The following is an 18,380-nucleotide window of genomic DNA, read 5'->3' on the forward strand; positions in this document are numbered from 1 at the left end:
TGGGGAAGCCTGACCTGAATGGTTCTTTAGAAACATGATCTGCTGAAATGTGGACTGAAGTGGGGAGAGACAAGAGGCAGAAGCATCAGCAAGGAGGCCAATGCAGTAGTCATGGCAAGATAGGAAATACGCTTGGAACAAAGTGGTAAGCAGTTTGGATGGAGAGGAAAGGGTAGATTTCAGTGATGTTGTGCAGGTTGAACCAAGGTGTGGTGACAGATGGAATATATGGGTTGAATGAGATAGGTGAGTTGAGGACGCCAAGGTTATGGTCTTGTCAGACATGGAGGATAGTGGTGCTGTATACAGTGTTGGGAAAGTCTTGGGGAGAGCAGGGCTTGGGTGAGAAGATAGGAGTTTTGTTTATATATTTTAAGTCTGAGGTGTCCACAGGATATCAGAGGAGAGATGTCCTGATGGCAGGAGGAAATGGGAGATTCTAATGGGCTGGAGATGTAGATTTGGGAATCACCCTCATAGAGATGGTAATTGAAGCCTTGGGAGCTAATGAGTTCTCCTGGTGAGTGGATGTAGACAGAATATTCGTTCATTCAGTCATACTTATTGAGCACTTACTCTGTGGAGAGCACTGTACTAAGCTCTTGGAAAGTATAATTCAGCAGTAAAGAGAGACAGTCCCTTCCCACACTGAGTTTACAGTCTTGAAGCGGTGAGACAGACATCAAAACAAGTAAAAATGAATTAATATAAAGAGAATTATAGATATATCTATATACATGAAAACAAATAAACAGGCATCAATATAGGTTAATAGAATTATAACTATATTTATATATACATAAGTGCTCTGAGGTGGGGAGAAAGGAGTAGAGCAAAAAGAGCGAATTGAGGTGACATGGAGGGGGGCAGGAGTTGAGGAAAAGGGGGGCTTAGAGAAGGCCTCTTGAGGAAGTGAGCCTTCAGTAAGGCTTTGAATGGAGGAAGACTGATTGGCAGGTTTGAGAAGGGAGGGCAACGAGGCCAGAGGTAAGACATGGGCAAGGGGTCGATGGCGGGAAAGGCGGGAACGAAGCAAAGTGAGGAGGTTAGCGGCAGAGGAGCGGAGTGTGCGGGCTGGGCTGTAGAAGGAGAGGAGGGAGGTGAAGTAGAAGGGGACAAGGAGATGGAGAGCTTTGAAGCCAAGAGTGAGGAGTTTTTGCTTCAAGCGAAGGTTGATAGGCAACCACTGGAGATTTTTGAGGATAACAATAATAATAATAATAATGTTGGTATTTGTTAAGCGCTTACTATGTGCTGAGCTGTTCTAAGCGCTGGGATAGATACAGGGTAGTCAGGTTGTCTCACGTGAGGCTCAGAGATAATCCCCATTTTACAGATGAGGTAACTGAGGCACAGAGAAGTTAAGTGACTTGCCCACAGTCACACAGCTGACAAGTGGCAGAGCCGGGAGTCAAACCCATGACCCAAGAAGCCCAGGCTCTTTCCACTGAGGATGGGGATGACATGCCCAGAGTGTTTCTGTAGAAAGATAATCCGGGCAGCAGAGTGACGTATGGTCTGAAGTGGTAAGAGGCAAGAGGTTGGAAGATCAGAAAGGAAGCTAATGCAGTAATCCGGTCGGGATAGGATGAGTGACTGTACTAATGTGGTAGAGGTTCAGATGGAGAGGAAAGGGTGGATTTTGGTGATGTTGTGAAGGTGAGACTGCCAGGTTTTGGTGATGGATTGGATGTGTGCTTGGCACATAGTAAGCACTTAACAAATACCACCATTATCATTATTATGTGTGGGGTGAATGAGAGAGAGGAGTCAAGGAAGGCACCAAGCTTGCGGGCTTGTGTGATGGGAAGAATGGATGTGTTGTCCACAGTGATGGGAAAGTCAGGGAGAGGACAATGTTTGGGAGGGAAGATAAAGGAGTTCTGTCTTTGACATGTCGAGTTTTTGGTGGTGGCAGGACATCCAGTTATAGATGTCCTGAAGGCAGGAGGAGATGCGAGCCTAGAGGGAGGGAGAACAGATGAGATATAGATTTGGTTGTCGTCTGCATAGAGGTGGTAGTTGAGGCCTTGGGAGCAAATGAGTTCCCCAAGGGAGTTGGTGTAGATGGAGTATAGAAGGGGACCAAGAAATGAACCTTGAAGGACTCGTACATTTAGAATAGAAGGGGACCCAGTACTGAGCCTTGAAGGATTCCCACATTTAGAGGGTGGGAAGCAGAGGAGGAGCTAATGAAAGACTGTGAATGAGCGACCAGAAAGACAGGGGGAGAACTAGGACTGTGTCACTGAAACCAAGATGAGATAATGTGTCCAGGAAAGGGGGATACATGGCAGTGTCAAAGGCAGCTGAGTTATCGAGGAGGATTTGGATGGAACAGAGGCAGGTTTTGTGGCATGTAGGGGGACAGAAGCCAGATTGGATTGGACCTAGAAGAAAATTGGAGAAGAGGAAAAGGAGTCAGTGTGTGTAGACAACTCACCCAAGGAGTTTGGAGCAGAATGCATGCTTTCTTTCAGATCTTGGGCAAGTCACTTAATTTCTCTGTGCTTCAGTTTCTCTTCTGTAAAATGGGGATCCAATTCTTGTTTTCCCTTCCACTCAGACTCTGATTCCAATGAGAGACAGGAACTGTGTCCAACATGATTATCTTGTATCTTAATACAGTGTCTAGGACATAGTGAGCACTTTACAAGTGCTATAATGCTTACAACATCTTCCCTGGCTAATTATTAGCTTGCCATTTCTCATCATCCCTTCAGCCACTTCTTGCCCTTATGCACGTATTAGTGTCCATTCTCTTTATGGGCAGGGAGTGTGTCTGCTAATTCTTTTGTATTGCATTCTTCCATGTGCTTAGATCAGTGCTCTGCACATAGTAAGTGCTCAATAAATATAATTGATATCAGTGTTTAATTTTCATGTGTCTATCTTCCCAATTAGAGTGTAGGTTCCTTGTGAGCAGGAAACTTCTGCTTCTGCAGTATTTTTAAGTGCATAGTTCAGCACAGTCCTCTCAGTCAGCACCTAAAATACAACAACTGCTGTTGAGCCCTCTTGATGGTCAGCATTAATCACCAAGTCCTACCTAATAATGGTGTGGAATCTGTTAATCGCTTACTACATGCCAAGCACTGTATGAAATTTTGGTGAAATTGTAAGATAATCAGGTTCCTCAGGGGCTTCACAGTCTAAGTAGGAGGGAGAACAGGTATTGAATCCCCATTCTGCTGATGAGGGGACTGAGACACAGAGAAGTTAAGTGACTTGCCTAAAGTCAGTTAGTCAATCATATTTATTGAGTGCTTACTGTGTGCAGAGCACTGTACTTAGCACTTCGGGGAGAACAGAATAACAGACATATTCCCTGCCTACAACGAGCTTACAATCTCGAAGGAGAGACAGACATTAATATAAGTAAATCTCACTCTAGGCTTCAAAGCTTTCCATCACCTTGCCCCTTCCTACCTCTCCTCCCTTCTCTCTTTCCACTGCCCACCCCGCACGCTCCACTCCTCTGCCGCCCACCTCCTCACCGTCCCCCTTTCTCGCCTATCCCACCCTTGTCCCCTGGGCCATGTCCTCCCACGGTCCTGGAACCCCCTCCCTCCTCACCTCTGCCAAACTAATTCTCTTCCCCTCTTCAAAACCCTACTTAAAGCTCACTTCCTCCAAGAGGCTTTCCCAGACTGAGCTCCCCTTTTCCTTCTGCTCCCTTTACCCCCCCCCCCCCACCTCTCTGCAGCTAAACCCTCTTCTCCCCCCTTTCCCTCTGCTCCTCCTCCTCTCCCATCCCCTCAGCACTGTACTCGTCCGCTCAACTGTATATATCTTCATTACCCTATTTATTTTGTTAATGAGATGTACATCACCCTGATTCTATTTATTTGCTATTGTTTTAATGAGATGTTCTTCCCCTCGATTCTATTTATTGCCGTTGTTCTCATCTGTATGTCTCCCCCGATTAGACTGTAAGCCCGTCAAAGGGCAGGGACTGTATCTGGTACCGATTTGTACGTTCCAAGCGCTTAGTACAGTGTTCTGCACATAGTAAGCTCTCAGTAAATACTATTGAATGAATAAATCAGTGACAGATATGGATGTGAGTGCAGTGGGGTTGGGAGAGGGGATGAATAAAGGGAGCAAGTCAAGGTGATGCAAAAGGGAGTTGAAGAAAAGGAAAAGAGGGCTTAGTCAGGGAAGGCTTGTTGGAGATATGCCTTCAGTAAGGCTTTGGAGGGGGTGCAGGGAGTAATTGTCTGCCAGATATGAGGAGGGAGGGTGTTCCAGGCCAGAGACAGGACCTGGGCAAGAAGCTGGTGGTGTGATAGATGAGATTGAGATAACAGCAGACAAGTGGTGGAGCCAGGATTAAAAACCAGGTCCTCTGCCTCCTAGGCCCCTGCTCTTTCCATTAGGCCACGCGATTTCTGGATCTTGTTGGAGATTATCAACCAGTGAAAGAATTTATAGTTGCAATAGTCACTTTTGCTGCAAAATAATTACTTTCTCTTCTTATAACTCAAGCTGCTGCCGAGGGAGTATGGTCTTGGGATAAGTACTTGAAAGAACAGAAGGCCATTGCAGCACCGGTGGAACTGTTTTCTGAGGTAAGTCATTCCACATTTTACTCTTTTGTTAAACACATGAGCAGTTATAACAGGAGCGGCTCTTTCATAAATGAATAACTTGATGCTTCGATTGATTGATTAGACTATCAGGAGATCATTGCGGGCTAGATAATCCAGCTACAAAATACATTTTATGGTCAGTTTGGCTACACAATTCAACTGAGATCATTTAGTAAACATTCTCAATAAGATGCTTCTTGTGGGTGGGGAATATGTCTACCAAGTCCATTATATAATACACTCCCAGATGCTTAGTACAGTGCTCAAGAAATGCAATTGATTGATCGATTGATTGAGATAGTATGACTGACTTCTGCACGCTTAGGAGTGGAAATTCCTAAGTGAGTCCTTTTGGTTAATGTAATAGGGTTTTCATATAATGGTGAGGAATTGAAATTTAAAGAGGGAAAAGAGAGGGGCATTCTTCATAGATCATTTTCCATGAATGTCAGTGTTGGAGATATTATTATTGATGAATCATTGTAGTAATCCTTCAGATTTGAGAGGAGGTAAAAAAGATCAGTCAGTTCAGAGTTTTCATGCAGTTGAAGTCCGTGAGTTAAGAACATTATAGTTACAAATCCAAAGCATTGAATCAAGACGTTCAGTAAATCTAAATAAGTTGGGTGCCAGAAAGTAAGATGAATCCTGCGTGTGTGTTCTGGGCAGTGCGGTATTAACCTCTGTGGAGGCTGCTTATCTGTAGCTCCAGCTGGAAACTGAATGTCGTGTTCATAGCCATCTGAAAGGCTGGAAGATCAAAAGGAGAAAATTGAAACTCCCAGAATCATGGGATGATGGATTTACATTTCTCCCGTTGAATTAAAAAAAAAAAGTGTCCATAATGAAGGAGACTACCTCTCTTTGTTCTTCAAGAGTAAGTTACATCTGTGGAAGCACTGTTTTAGGCTTTACCTAGAAAGAGTGTGTTACAAACTTTTAGCCTAAAGTAATTTTGAGACCTTTAGGGAAACGATCTAGAGAGTGGCTATTTCCCGATCCTGGCTTAATGGAAGGAACACAGGTCGAGTTAGAGGACTTGGCTCCTAGTCCTGCTTCCACCACTGGATTTCTATGTGACCTTGGGCAGGTCACTTAACTTCTCAGCTTCCTCATCTGAAAATAGAGATTCAGTACCTATTCTCTCTCCTGCTGATACTGTGAGCCCCATGTGGGACAGGGACTGTGTCCGGGCTGATTGCCTTGTATCTATTCTGGTGCTTAGTGCTTAACAAATATCACAGTTATTAGTAATAGTATTCTTTTTGGTGCAAATAACTGTTCTCTAAGAACTAATCCTCGTTTAGATTCTTAGATTTGCTCAAAAGCAGGTGATCTTCATTTAAACCCATGTGGATGTGTTTTAATGAAAATTATGGTATGAAGAATTTTCTATATGCTGAATACTGAAAATGAAATCTAGTCATTTATTAGGAGGTTTGAAAGTAGATATTTTTGGCAGTCCTTGATTCTCAGTATTTATCAAGAGGTTTATTGTGCAGCCTGACTAGTTACCCTTGTTGACTTTTAGTTTTAGTGGGCTTAAATTGGCGGTGTTTATGACTGAGAATAATTGATGGTTAATAGGCTTCAGAGATGAAAAGGAAGTATTCTCTTATCTAAAGAACTGTGTATCTGCTATTTATTTTATATTGTGTAATCTAGTTCTTAAATATTTGAAATCAAAGTAATGAATTAAGGAAAAAAGTTAAAAATAGGATTAAAAGTGCCCTCCAAAATATGGCAGAAAAATATGCCCCAGTTCCACTTAAATTTTTCTGTGGCTGTTGCCTATATTCTGAATTAGATTATCTGGGCTCCAGCTCTCCAAGGGTAGAGATTGCTTTTTATTGTTAAAGAACTCCCTGAAGCTTTCAGCACAGTTATACAGTAGACTTTCAATGAATACTACTAATTACTCCCCCAAGTATTCAGCACAATTATACAGTAGACTTTCAATGAATACTACTACTTATGATTTTTTTGGATTAGAAAATGGAAAGGAATTCCTGTTAGACTACCATCAGATGGCTTAAAGTTGAGTCCTTCAAATACATGGGAACTGGAAGATTGTATTATCACCAATCCACATAGTAATAATAATAATAATAATGGTATTTGTTAATAGTGGTACAGTGCCAGGCACTGTTCTAAACACTGGGGTAGAGACAAGTAAATTTAGTTGGACACAGTCCCTGTACCATGTGGGGCTCACAGTCTCTCTCAATCACCATTTTACAGATGAAGTTAACTGAGGCACAGGGAAGTGAAATGACTTGCTCAAGCAGTCAGGTGGCAGACCCGGGATTAAAACCCATGACCTCTGACTCCCAAGTCTATCTTCTTTCCACTACACCATGCTACTTCGCAAGGAGCATATCCATAAGGTCATGAACTACTCTAAATTTCAAGTAGCCCTGTAGCCTAGTGAATAGAGCATGGCCTGGGAGTCAGAAGGGCCTGGGTTCTAACTCTGACTCCTCCACTTGTCTGCTGTGTAACCTTGGGCAAGTTACTCAACTTCTCTTTGCCTCAATTCCCTCATCTGCACAATGTATATATTTTCATTACCCTATTTATTTTGTTAATGAATTGTGCATCGCCTTGATTCTATTTAGTTGCCATTGTTTTTACCAGATGTTCTTCCCCTTGACTCTATTTATTGCCATTGTTCTTGTCTGTCTGTCTCCCCCGATTAGACTGTAAGCCCGTCAAATGGCAGGGACTATCTCTATCTGTTGCCGACTTGTTCATTCCAAGCGCTTAGTACAGTGCTCTGCACATAGTAAGCGCTCAATAAATACTATTGAATGAAAGACTGTGAGCTACATGTGGGACATGAACTGTGTCCAATCTAGTCACAGGAGGCCTGTGTAAGAGACTGAGAATGAGTGGCCAGAGAGATAGGAGAAGAACCAAGAGAGGATGGTGACAGTGAAGCTGAACTTGGATGTTTCCAGGAAAAGGGAATGGTCCACAATATCAAAGGTAGCTGAGACATCGTGGAGGATTGAAATAGAGAAGAGGCCCTCAGATTTGTCAAGAAGAAGGTAATTAGTTACCTTAGAGAGGGCTGTTTCTGTGGAGTGGAGGGGATCAGTAGCCAGATTGAAGAGGATCAAGGAGAGAATTGTTGGAGAGGAAGTGGAGACAATGGGTGTAAAAAACTCTCTCAAGAAATTTAGAGAGAAATGGTAGGAGGGAGATGGGGAAATAACTGGAAGGAACTGTGGAGTCAAGGGACTTCTTTTGAGACAGGTACTTAAGCATGGGGGTAAGAAGCCGTTGGAAATTGAACAGTCGAAGATGTCAGTCAAGGAAGGAAGAAGGGAGAGAGCGAGTGTTTTAACACGCTTACTTATTGGATCTTATCTTCTGTGGTGTAATCTTCAAAAATAAAAGCCAACTTTATATGACAGGTATCTGCAATATTGATGGGAGAAGCAGACTATCATGACAGGTTACACCTATGAGAAACCCAGACATTTTTGGAAACTTTTTTAAAAATACTTTTTTAGGCAACTGTGAAAGTCATGTAATTTTCCTGGTGCATGCTGGATTAAACCAGTTTTCACAGAGATCTGTCTTATTTCCAAGAAATAGGTTATACACTGTCAGGCTAGTAAACAGCAACCTATAAGCACCACATTAAATTGTTTCTTGGTGATGCTATTTTCTCCTCCTCCCTTAAAAATTTGCTTGTTTGCGTGTATTGCCCCAGCGCTTAGTACTGTGTGTGACACATAGTAAGAGCTTAACAAATGCAATTATTATTATAATAATTATTATTACACATCTGTTCTAGATATGCTTAAATAAAAACATTTAGAAGGAAGCTGAAATGGTGAATAAAAAGGAGAACTCAAAAATGTACAAGCAAGTGGACTTGGCTACTATGTATTCCTCTTGGAAATGCTAAAAATGTTAGCTTTGGTTTGAATTTGAACTCCTCAGAGGAAAGGTGCTATTGAGCTCATATTAGGGCTAGTCACAGTATTATACTTGTTTACAGCTGTTAAATGATCAATTGGCAAGCAGTTTTGATACACTGATAGCATTTCCATTGGTCATTTTCTGATAATGAATTCTTGTTGTGCTTTATGTGACTGTTATGCAGTATAACAAAATTGAGCTTCTGGGGAAACCAGGTTTTTTATTTTTCTGAATTAATTTCTGTCATTTCTGAAAAAATAAACAAGTGGCATATTCTGTCAGCTGCCTCAGCTGCTTAAATTTCATTTTAGTGTTATCAATATATTTTTTCCTGTTTTCAAATGGCACTTTTTCAGAGAGATCACAGTGAAAATTTTCAAAGCAGTGAACAGGAGGTAGTCACACAAACTTGTTAAATAAAATCTGCTAGAAAGCAGGGTGGATGTGTGAGAAGGACTGAGATAGTAAAACACACACACACATGCACATACACACACATGGCATTTTACTTTTGTACAAATATAAAATGCCTTTGAAATCTTTCTGAGCCTTGGCATTTCATTTGGAGCTTTTGCCATCTTTAAAGAAATGCTTTGCTCAAATATAAAATGATTTATATTTGTGGATTTCTTTGGGTACTTCGTGCCTCAATTTTTAATGTTCTGAAAACAGATTTTATTTTCAAACTAAAATGGCCCCTAAATGTTAAATCCATCTCTGCTTATTAACCTAATTTAGCAGTTGAAGGCTGTTTGGAAGTGGTTTATGAAATGATTGAGCACTAGCAGTTGCTGGGTGCAGATCTGTTTCATTTCCATGTAAGAATTAATCACTGGGAAATGTTAATCCAGGTTATTACAATTTGTATAACTATAGTAGTGTGCCATTTTGCCTCTGAAAAGTCCATGTAGCTTTTGATTCTTAAGTGACATGGAATAATAATATCCATGATAACAATAATTTTGATAATCGTGGTTTTGAGGCATCACAGTCTCATGCACGAAATATCGTCAGCAAACAGAAGATGACATGAAAGCTAGGACCCTTGGCAACCAGCAGACAGTGGCCAGAGATTCATGCATTTATTTATTCATTCATAGAGAAGCTTCATGGTGTAGTGGATAGAGCATAGGCTTTGGAGTCAGAAGGTCATGGGTTCTAATCCCGGCTCCACCATTTGTCTCCTCTGTGACTTTGGGCAAGTCACTTCATTTCTCTGTGCCTCAGTTGCCTAATCTGTAAAATGGGGATTAAGACTGTAAGCCCCACATGGGACACCCTGATAACTTTATATCTACCCCAACACTTAGAACAGTGCTTGGCACATAGTAAGTGAAGATCACAGTCTAAGTAGGGGGGGATAAGAGGGATTGAATCTCCATTCTATAGATGAGGAATCAGAGGCAAACAACAGTTAAGTGACTTGACCTAGGTCAAACAGAAGGCAAGTGGCAGAACTGGGTTAGAACTCAGGTCATCTGATTCCCAGGCCTGTGCTCCTTCCATTAGGCCATGCTGCTTCTCTTTACTTTCCTCCTCCTCCGCATCGTTTAGCATCAGTCATTCACTGGTATTTATTGAGTGCTTCCTGTGTGCAGAGTACTTTACTACACGCTCCGGGGAAGCAGCATGGCATAGTGGATAGAGCACAGGCCTGGAAGTCAGAAGGTCATGGGTTCCAATTCCAGCTCCACCACTTGTCTGCTGTGTGACTTCTCTCAGTTACCTCATCTGGAAAATGGGGATTAAGACTGTGAGGCCCACGTGGGACAACCTGACTACCTTGTATCTACCCCAGAGCTTAAAACAGTGCTTGGCACATAGTAAGGCCTTAACAAATACCATAATTCTTGATATTACGGTATAACAGATGGTAGACACAATCCCAACACCGTATTCTCCTCATCCCTTTGACATGTCCTTTATATGCTTACTTCAAATGACTATCATAGGTCTCTACTCACAGCAGGTATTCAATAACACCTCTGCTGATTTATCCCTAGATGCATTTTTCGTGGTATTTATTAAGTGCTTACTATGTTCCAGGGACTGTTCCAAACCCTGGGGTAGGTACAAAGCAATCAGGATAGATACAGTCCCTGTCCATATGGGACTCACAGTCTTAATCCGTATTTTGCAGGTGAAGTAACTGAGGCAGAGAGACGTAAAATGACATACAGCAGATAAGTGGCAGAGCTGGGATTAGAACCCAGTCCTTCTAACTCTCCGGCCCACGTTCTGTCCACTAGACCACACTGCACTGTTAAACTGTAATCTCCTTGACAGGAGGGATTGTGGCAACCAACTCTATTGTACTCTCCCAAGTGCTGAAAACATTGCTCTGCATAAATTAAGTACTCAATAAATATTACTGATCCCTCACACCCCTCCCTCCCTGCATCCCTCATCTTCCCTCTCCCTGTTTCTCACACCTGACTGGTCCTGAGTGAAGCCACCCTCGGGGAGAGTCTCTCCTGTGTCCTGTGTACAATCCTTTTCAATACAATCCTGTGTATTGAAGGCATGTCTCCTCCAAAGAAGCTTTCCCTAAGCCCTCTTTTCCTTTTCTTTAACTCCCTTTCACTTTGCCTTGGCTTGCTCCCTTTATTCATGCACCCCAGCCCCACTGCACTTACCTCTATATCTGTAATTAATTAATTTGTTCATTTATATTAATGTCTGTGTCCCCCTCTAGACTGTGAGCTCATTATGGATAAGGAATGTACCTACTTATTGTTGAATTGTACTTTCCCAAGTGCTAAGTACAGTGCTTTGCACACAATAAGCTCTCAATAAATGTGATTGATGAATGAATGAATGTTCTTCACACAACAAGTGCTCAATAAATATGATTGACTGATGGCTTATTCTTATTATCATCATTATTATTATCATTACTAATACATCATGTGGAAGAAGGTTTAACAGCAGAATGTGGGAATTCCTGTAAACTTTTTAAAAAATAATAATAAAATTAAAAAAGTATTATCTACATGGCCCTAGAAGAGTCAGGTTCAAGGCAAGGTAGTCTAGTTTAAGGCCCAAGGGACTGTGAGACAGGTGACAAAAATTTGAATCCTGATTCCACCATTGTCCTTCTCAGTCACCTTGGACAATTCATTTAACCTCCCTGTTCCTCTATTTCCTTATTTTCAAAACAGGGATTAAAATACCCTATCTCCCCCACCTTAGACTGTGAACCAGGTGCTGGAACTTTATCCAACCTGATTGTTTTGCATTTACTGAGGCATATAGTACATGCTTAATTAATTCTGATTATGAAGGGAAGCATCCTGAGGGAGAGACAGGCTGAAAAAGCAGGAAAGGGACAGTCAGGATGAGGGAAGGAGGTGAGGTAAGAGGGTTATATTAAAGGAAATATTGAAGATTAAGGAGAAAATAAGTGGGACAGAGAGAGAGAGAGATGGGTTTTTAAATGGCAAGGATGGAAAGACTGGAGACTGGTTTTAGGTTGAAGGAGCATAGTGGACTAGGGAAAGGGGCTGTTAATAGCCAGAATCCCCTGCCTCTTCTACAAGTTTGACAGGACTTCCAAGATGTGTTCACCTCTTTAGGTCTTCTATTAACAATGGATGAATCATATCATTTTTCCATCTGTTTCCTTCATACGCAATGATAATGCCTGAGGTCTGATGTCATAGGGATTTATGATAATGATAATTGTGGTATTGGTTAAGGGCTTACTAAGTGCCAAGCACTGTACTAAGCGCTGGGTTAGATTCAAGATAATCAGATTGGATACATCCCTGTCCCACATAGAACACACAGTCTAAGGAGGGAGAACAGGTAGTGAATACCCATTTTACAGAAACTGAGGCACTGAGAAGATAACTGACTTGCTCTAGTTTACCCAATGGGAAATTAACTAATGGTATTTATTGAGTGCTTATTGTGTATTTAGCACTCAGAGAGTACACTACAACAACGTCAGTAGTTTCCTACCCACAGAGGTTACAGTTTAGAAGGGGAGTTAGATATTAAAATAAATAAATAAATGAGTTGGCCATGTGTACCTAAGTGCAGTGGGGCTGAGGGTGGGGTGAATATCACGTGCTTGAAGGGTACTGGCCTAGGTGCATATGCGGCAAAGAAGGGAGAGGGAGTAGGACAAATGACAGAACCAGGATCAGAGCGCAGGTCCTCTGATTCCCAGGCCCATGCTCTGTCCACTAGTCCATGGTGCTTCTTGATACTCTGAAATACAGGTGGTTCATCTCTTGCAAGCGGTTAGACGCTTCACAGCAAATCAAGAAGTGTCTAGCTTTTTGATGTGGTCACTCTGAAATGTGAAAGCAGCGAAATGTTTTCTTCTGCATATCTCTTTGAAGTGTGGTGAGTCTCCACACTTTGAAGTGGTCATCTCTTGGCATCCTGCCTACACGTCTCAGAGAAGTTTCTCTTGCCGTTTCTTCCCAAGCAAAGCCGTAGTTTCATCAATGGAGTCGTCTTGGTGACCACTGCTCACTGATAGCAAGGGGCAGAAAAGGATTGTATTCACTGCTGTTTAATCGTCTGCTCCTCAATAATTCCCCCCAGGACCAGTCTTTTCCTGAACACGAAAATGGCTTTCAGGTTGGAATGAGATTGGAAGGCACTGACCCCCGCCATCCCTCCATATTCTGCGTGCTGTCCGTAGCAGAGGTAAGAGGAATTTCTTTGGGTGGACTCCGGAATGGTTGCCCTCAGGCAACATGAAGGGATTCTGAGCATTAATCTGTTAACAAATACCCTGTAATAGGAATTAGGGGAAAAAATCCCAGGGCCTTTTGGATTTACCTGTGTGTTGTATGGGGGCAGTTGTGTTTCCAAATAATTTTTTTATCCCACCCTTTTAGACTGTGAGCTCCTGGTGGGATGGGGAATGTTTCCAGTGTGATTCTCTTCCCCAGTATTTAGCACAGTGCTTGGCACATAGTGAGCTCTTAACAAATAGTATGTGTGTAATTCATTCCATAGTATTATTAATAACCAGCTACCTAATGAGTTCCATCTTATTGCAACTATTCCCAACATCATTGGTGGATACTTTTCAACTGAGGTTGTGGCAGTTTCCGTGATATAATTAAAACAGTATTATTTTTGTAGTTGTTACTTTTATGGCTCTCATAAGCAATTACCATGTTCAAAGCACTTAGGTAGTACAATACAATCAGATCAGACTCCTCCCTGCCCCACATGGGCTCGCACTCTGAGGGGAAGGGAGAACAGATATTTAATTCCCATTTTACTGAAGTGGAAACTGGAAGACAAGAAAGTTTAGCACATTGCCCAGGGTCACAGATCAATCCATCAAAAGTATTTATTTTGAGCGCTCATGTTCAGAACGCTATACTAAGTGAATGGAGAGTACAACACAACAGATTATTGTGGGTAGGGAATAATAAGAATAATAATTATGCTATTTGTGAAGCTCTTAGTATGTGCCAAGCACTGTTGTAAGCCTTGGGGTAGATACAAGGTAATCAGGTTGTCCCATGTGGGGCTAATATTCTCAATCCCCATTTTATAGAGGAGGTAACTGAGGCACGGAGAAGTTAAATGACTTGTCCAAGGTCACATAGCGGACAAGTGACAGAACCAGGATTAGAACCCACGACCTTTGACTCCCACGCTCATGTTCTTGCCACTAGGCCATGCTGAATGTGTCTGATGTACTATGTATTCATTCAGTCATATTTACTGAGTGCTTACTGTGTGCAGAACACTGAACTAAGTGCTTGGAAAGTACAATACAGAAACAAAGAGAGACAGTCCCTGCTTCCACAATGGGCTCACAGTCTAGGGGGGAGACAGATATCAGTGCAAGTAAGCAGACATCAATATGAATAAGTAGGATTATAGATATATGCATATATACATAAGTGCTGTGGGTCGGGGAGGTGGGGGAAGAGCAAAGTGAGTGAGTGCTGGTGATGTGAAACAGAGGGGGAGCTGAGGAAAAGCAGGGTTTAGTCTGAGAAGGCCTCTTGGAGGAGTTGTGCCTTCAGTAGGGCTTTGAAGTGGGGGAACATGATTTTTTGGTGGATTTGAGGAGGAAGGCGTTCCAGGCCAGAGGTAGGACTTGGGCCAGGGGTCGGCAGTGGAGCAGATTGTGTGGGTTGCAATATAGAAGGAGAGAAGGGAGGTGAGGTAGGAGCGGGCAAGGTGATGGAGAGTGATGAAGCCAATAGTGAGGAGTTTTCATTTGATACGGTGATGGATAGGCAACCACTGGAGATTTAAGAGGGGGGGTGACATGCCCAAAATGTTTCTGGGAGAGATAATCTAGGCAGCGGAGTGAAGTATGGACTGAAATGGGGAGTGGCAAGAGCTTGGGAGGTCAGAAAGGAGGCTGATGCAGTAATACGGGCAGGATAGGATGAGTGATTGTACTAACGTTGTAGCACTTTGGATGGAGAGGAAAGGATGGATCTTGGTGATGTTGTGACAATGAGATCGATAGGATTTGGTGATGGATTGGATACCTGGGTTGAATGAGAGAGCAAAATCAATGATGACACCACGGTTACAGGCTTGTGAGACGGGAAGGATAGTTGTGCCATCTACAGTGATGGGAAAGGTCAAGAAAGGTATATTGCACTCTTCCAAGCGCTTAGGACAGTACTCTGCACACAGTAAGTGCTCAATAAATACAATTGAGTGACCGATTGACTAGACACATTCCCTGCCCACAAGGAGTTTAGGTAAATTCCTAATACTAATATTCCCATGCTTTTGTTCAACTTTATTAAGGCGCAGCTAGATTAAAAAAGAGCAGCTGAAGTGGGGAAGACCATCCCTCATTTCATGAACAGTGAAATTTATCCCTTTTATAAGAATTTTGTTTAGCTAATGCAATTGTTACGCTGTTGATACAGCTTTAAGTCTGGGATTCCAGAGGCTAGAAATCAAGGCTGTGCAAATTTTCTGGGGCCTATTTGTGTCTTACCGGAAAGCATAAAATTGAATTAAAGCTGTGTCATTCATTCTCTTTTTCCAGGTGTGTGGTTATCGCATGAGGCTTCACTTTGACGGCTACTTAAGCTGCTATGATTTTTGGACCAATGCAGGCTCCCCTGACATACATCCTGTGGGATGGTGTGAAAGTACAGATCATGAGCTACACATCCCTAAAGGTAAGCAGAAGCATTTTGATCTTTTTTATTATCATTTTTTGTGATATTTGTTAAGCATCTACTATTAGTCAAGCACTGTTAAAAGCACTGGGGTAGATACAAGTTAATCAGGTTGGATACAGTTTCTGTCCTATGTGGGGCTCACAGTCAAAGTAGGAGAGAGAATAGGTACTGAATCTTCATTTTGTAGTCACAGAAACTGAGGCACAGAGAAGTGACATGCCCAAAGTCACACAAGAAACAAGTGGTTGAGCCAGGACTAAAACCCAAGTCGTCTGGCTCCAGACCCGTGCTCTGTCCATTCGACCACACTACTCCCCAGTGAAAAGGTATCCAGTGGTATTTTTTATTTCATTCTGTGGCAAAAGAGAAAGGTTATCAAACACTGTAGCGAGGATCAAGATCTGAAAACATGGGTGATGTAGAAAGTGTTGGTGGCAAATAATGAAGGTACCGATCCCATAATGTCAAGGGGACTTGTTACAAAGGTTTTTTTTCTTACTGGGGGATCCAAAAGCACCTCACTCCCCATTGATCGCACCACAGACAAATGGGTTCTAATTCCGGGTTTCTAATTCCGGGTCTACCATGTGTCTGCTGCGTGAACTTGGGCAAGTCACTCTACTACTCTGGGCCTCAGTTACCTCATTTGTAAATTTGGGATTAAGACTGTGAGCCCCATGTGGGACAAGGACTGGGTCTTACCCAATTTACTTGTATCCACCCCAGGACTTATTACAGTGTTTGGCACATAGTAAGTACTTAACAAGTACCACAATTATTATTATTATTGTTATGGCATATTTTGGGGTGCCTGATGGGAGGGACACCATTAAGTGCCTGGCACATAGTAAGTGCTTAACAAGTACCATAATTATTATTAAAGACTGAGATTCTATGAGCTCCCCTCTAAGACTATAAGCTCACTGTGGACAGGGAACATGTCTACCAACTCTATTGTATCATACTCTCCTAAGCAATTAGTACAGTGCTCTGCAGAAGGTAAATGCTCAATAAATAGGATTGATTGATTCCCTGGGAGTGAAGAATTCATTGGGAGAATTTGGCTGCTGGAGCTCCTACCACAGTGCTCTGCTCTTCTGTAATGTGACTGGCTGAATGTGGAGGCTGTTTGACATTCAACATCATTTAGTCCTTAATGTCATTACTGGCTGTGTATGGGGTAATCAGTAACAATCCTTGGGATGTGATAGAATTTTATTTTCATTGAGAATGTTTGGCATACTCATAGGTCTTTCTTTCTTTAACTCTTCATTAGGTTACAGAAAAGATAAATTTATTTGGACAGATTATTTGAAATCCTGCAAATTGCGAAATGCCCCCAAGAGGTTATTCAGGAGTCGAAGTTCTGTGAGTATTTGCTACTGTCTTCAAGCAAATTAAGCCGAAGGCAGCCCCAGCTGTGTCCACACCGGATTTTCTTCTTGGCTACCAGACAGTGATTGGCAGGGAGACCAAAACTATGGGAAGAGATAGAGTGCTAACAGGAAGATGGGGGAGGGCAAATAATAGTAATAATAATGATGGTGTCTGATGAGCGCTTATTATGTGCCAGGCACTGTAATAAGTGCTGATGTGGATGCAAGCAAATAGAGTTGAACATACTCCCAGTCCCGTGTGGGGCTCACAATCTCAATCCCCATTTTACAGTAGAAGTAACTGAGGCAGAGAGAAGTGAGAAGCAGCGTAGCCTAATGGAAAGAGCCCGGGCTTGAGAGCCAGAGGTCATGGGTTCTAATCCCAACTCTGCCACTTGTCAGCTGTGTGACTTGGGGCAAGTCACTTGACTTCTTTGTGCCTCAGTTGCCTCATCTGTAAAATGGGGATGAAAACTGTGAGCCCCACTTGGGACAACCTGATGACCTTGTATCTACCCCAGCACTTAGAACAGTGCTCAGCACATAGTAAGCGCTTAACAAATGCCATCATCATCTTTTAGACTGTGAGCTCGTTGTTGGGCAGGGATTGTCTCTATCTGTTGCTGAATTGTACATTCCAAGCACTTAGTACAGTGCTCTGCACACAGTAAGTGCTCAATAAATATGATTGAATGAATGAATGAATGAATAAATGAAGTGACTTGCCTCATGCAAGATCACACAGCAGATAAGTGGTGTAGTCAGGATTAGAACCTATGACCTTCTGATTCCCAGGTCTGTGCTCTCTCCACTCTGCCGTGCTGCTTCTCTGGGGAGGAAGAGAGAGAAAGAACGAGAGTGCCAGGGAGGCAGTGGGGACAAAGCCATTGGGACAGCGGAGGTAGTGCTGAGCAGAGTCCAGATGCAGAGGGGCAGCGATCTGGGACAGGGGCAGGGCTGCCTTATAATCCCAGCTCTGCTACTTGACTGCTGGTGACCCTGGGCAAGTTACTTCACTTCTCTGTTCCTCAATTTCCACAGCTATAAAAATGGAGATTAAAAACAATTCCCTCCTTTATAGATTGTTAGCTGCATGTGGAAGAGGGACTGTTTCTGAGCTGATGAATGAAGCAATTGTATTGATTGAGCAGGGAATAATACAAAACACTTGAGAGAGTACTACACAACACTATAACAGACACATTCCCTGCCCACAACAAGCTTACAGTCCATTCATTCATTCAGTTGTATTTATTGAGTGCTTACTGTATGCAAAGCACTGTGCTAAGCATTTAGGAGACTACAATGTAACAATGAATGGGCACATTCCTTGCCCACAG

At 42.5% G+C, this 18,380-nt stretch overlaps 1 protein-coding gene across 1 annotated transcript in view; it reads left to right on the top strand.

Annotated features, from left to right (window-relative positions):
• Nucleotides 1–18,380, top strand: part of L3MBTL4 (L3MBTL histone methyl-lysine binding protein 4) — a 437,216-nt gene that overhangs the window by 98,324 nt on the left and 320,512 nt on the right. The window contains exons 5-8 of the mRNA XM_029064475.2: nucleotides 4,489–4,571; nucleotides 13,083–13,187; nucleotides 15,526–15,661; nucleotides 16,941–17,032. Of these exons, the coding sequence (XP_028920308.1) occupies nucleotides 4,489–4,571; nucleotides 13,083–13,187; nucleotides 15,526–15,661; nucleotides 16,941–17,032 (416 nt within the window). The remainder of the gene's footprint in view (nucleotides 1–4,488; nucleotides 4,572–13,082; nucleotides 13,188–15,525; nucleotides 15,662–16,940; nucleotides 17,033–18,380) is intronic.

The sequence above is a fragment of the Ornithorhynchus anatinus genome, chromosome 5 (assembly GCF_004115215.2).
Source record: "Ornithorhynchus anatinus isolate Pmale09 chromosome 5, mOrnAna1.pri.v4, whole genome shotgun sequence".
NCBI classification, from domain to species: Eukaryota; Metazoa; Chordata; class Mammalia; order Monotremata; family Ornithorhynchidae; genus Ornithorhynchus; species Ornithorhynchus anatinus.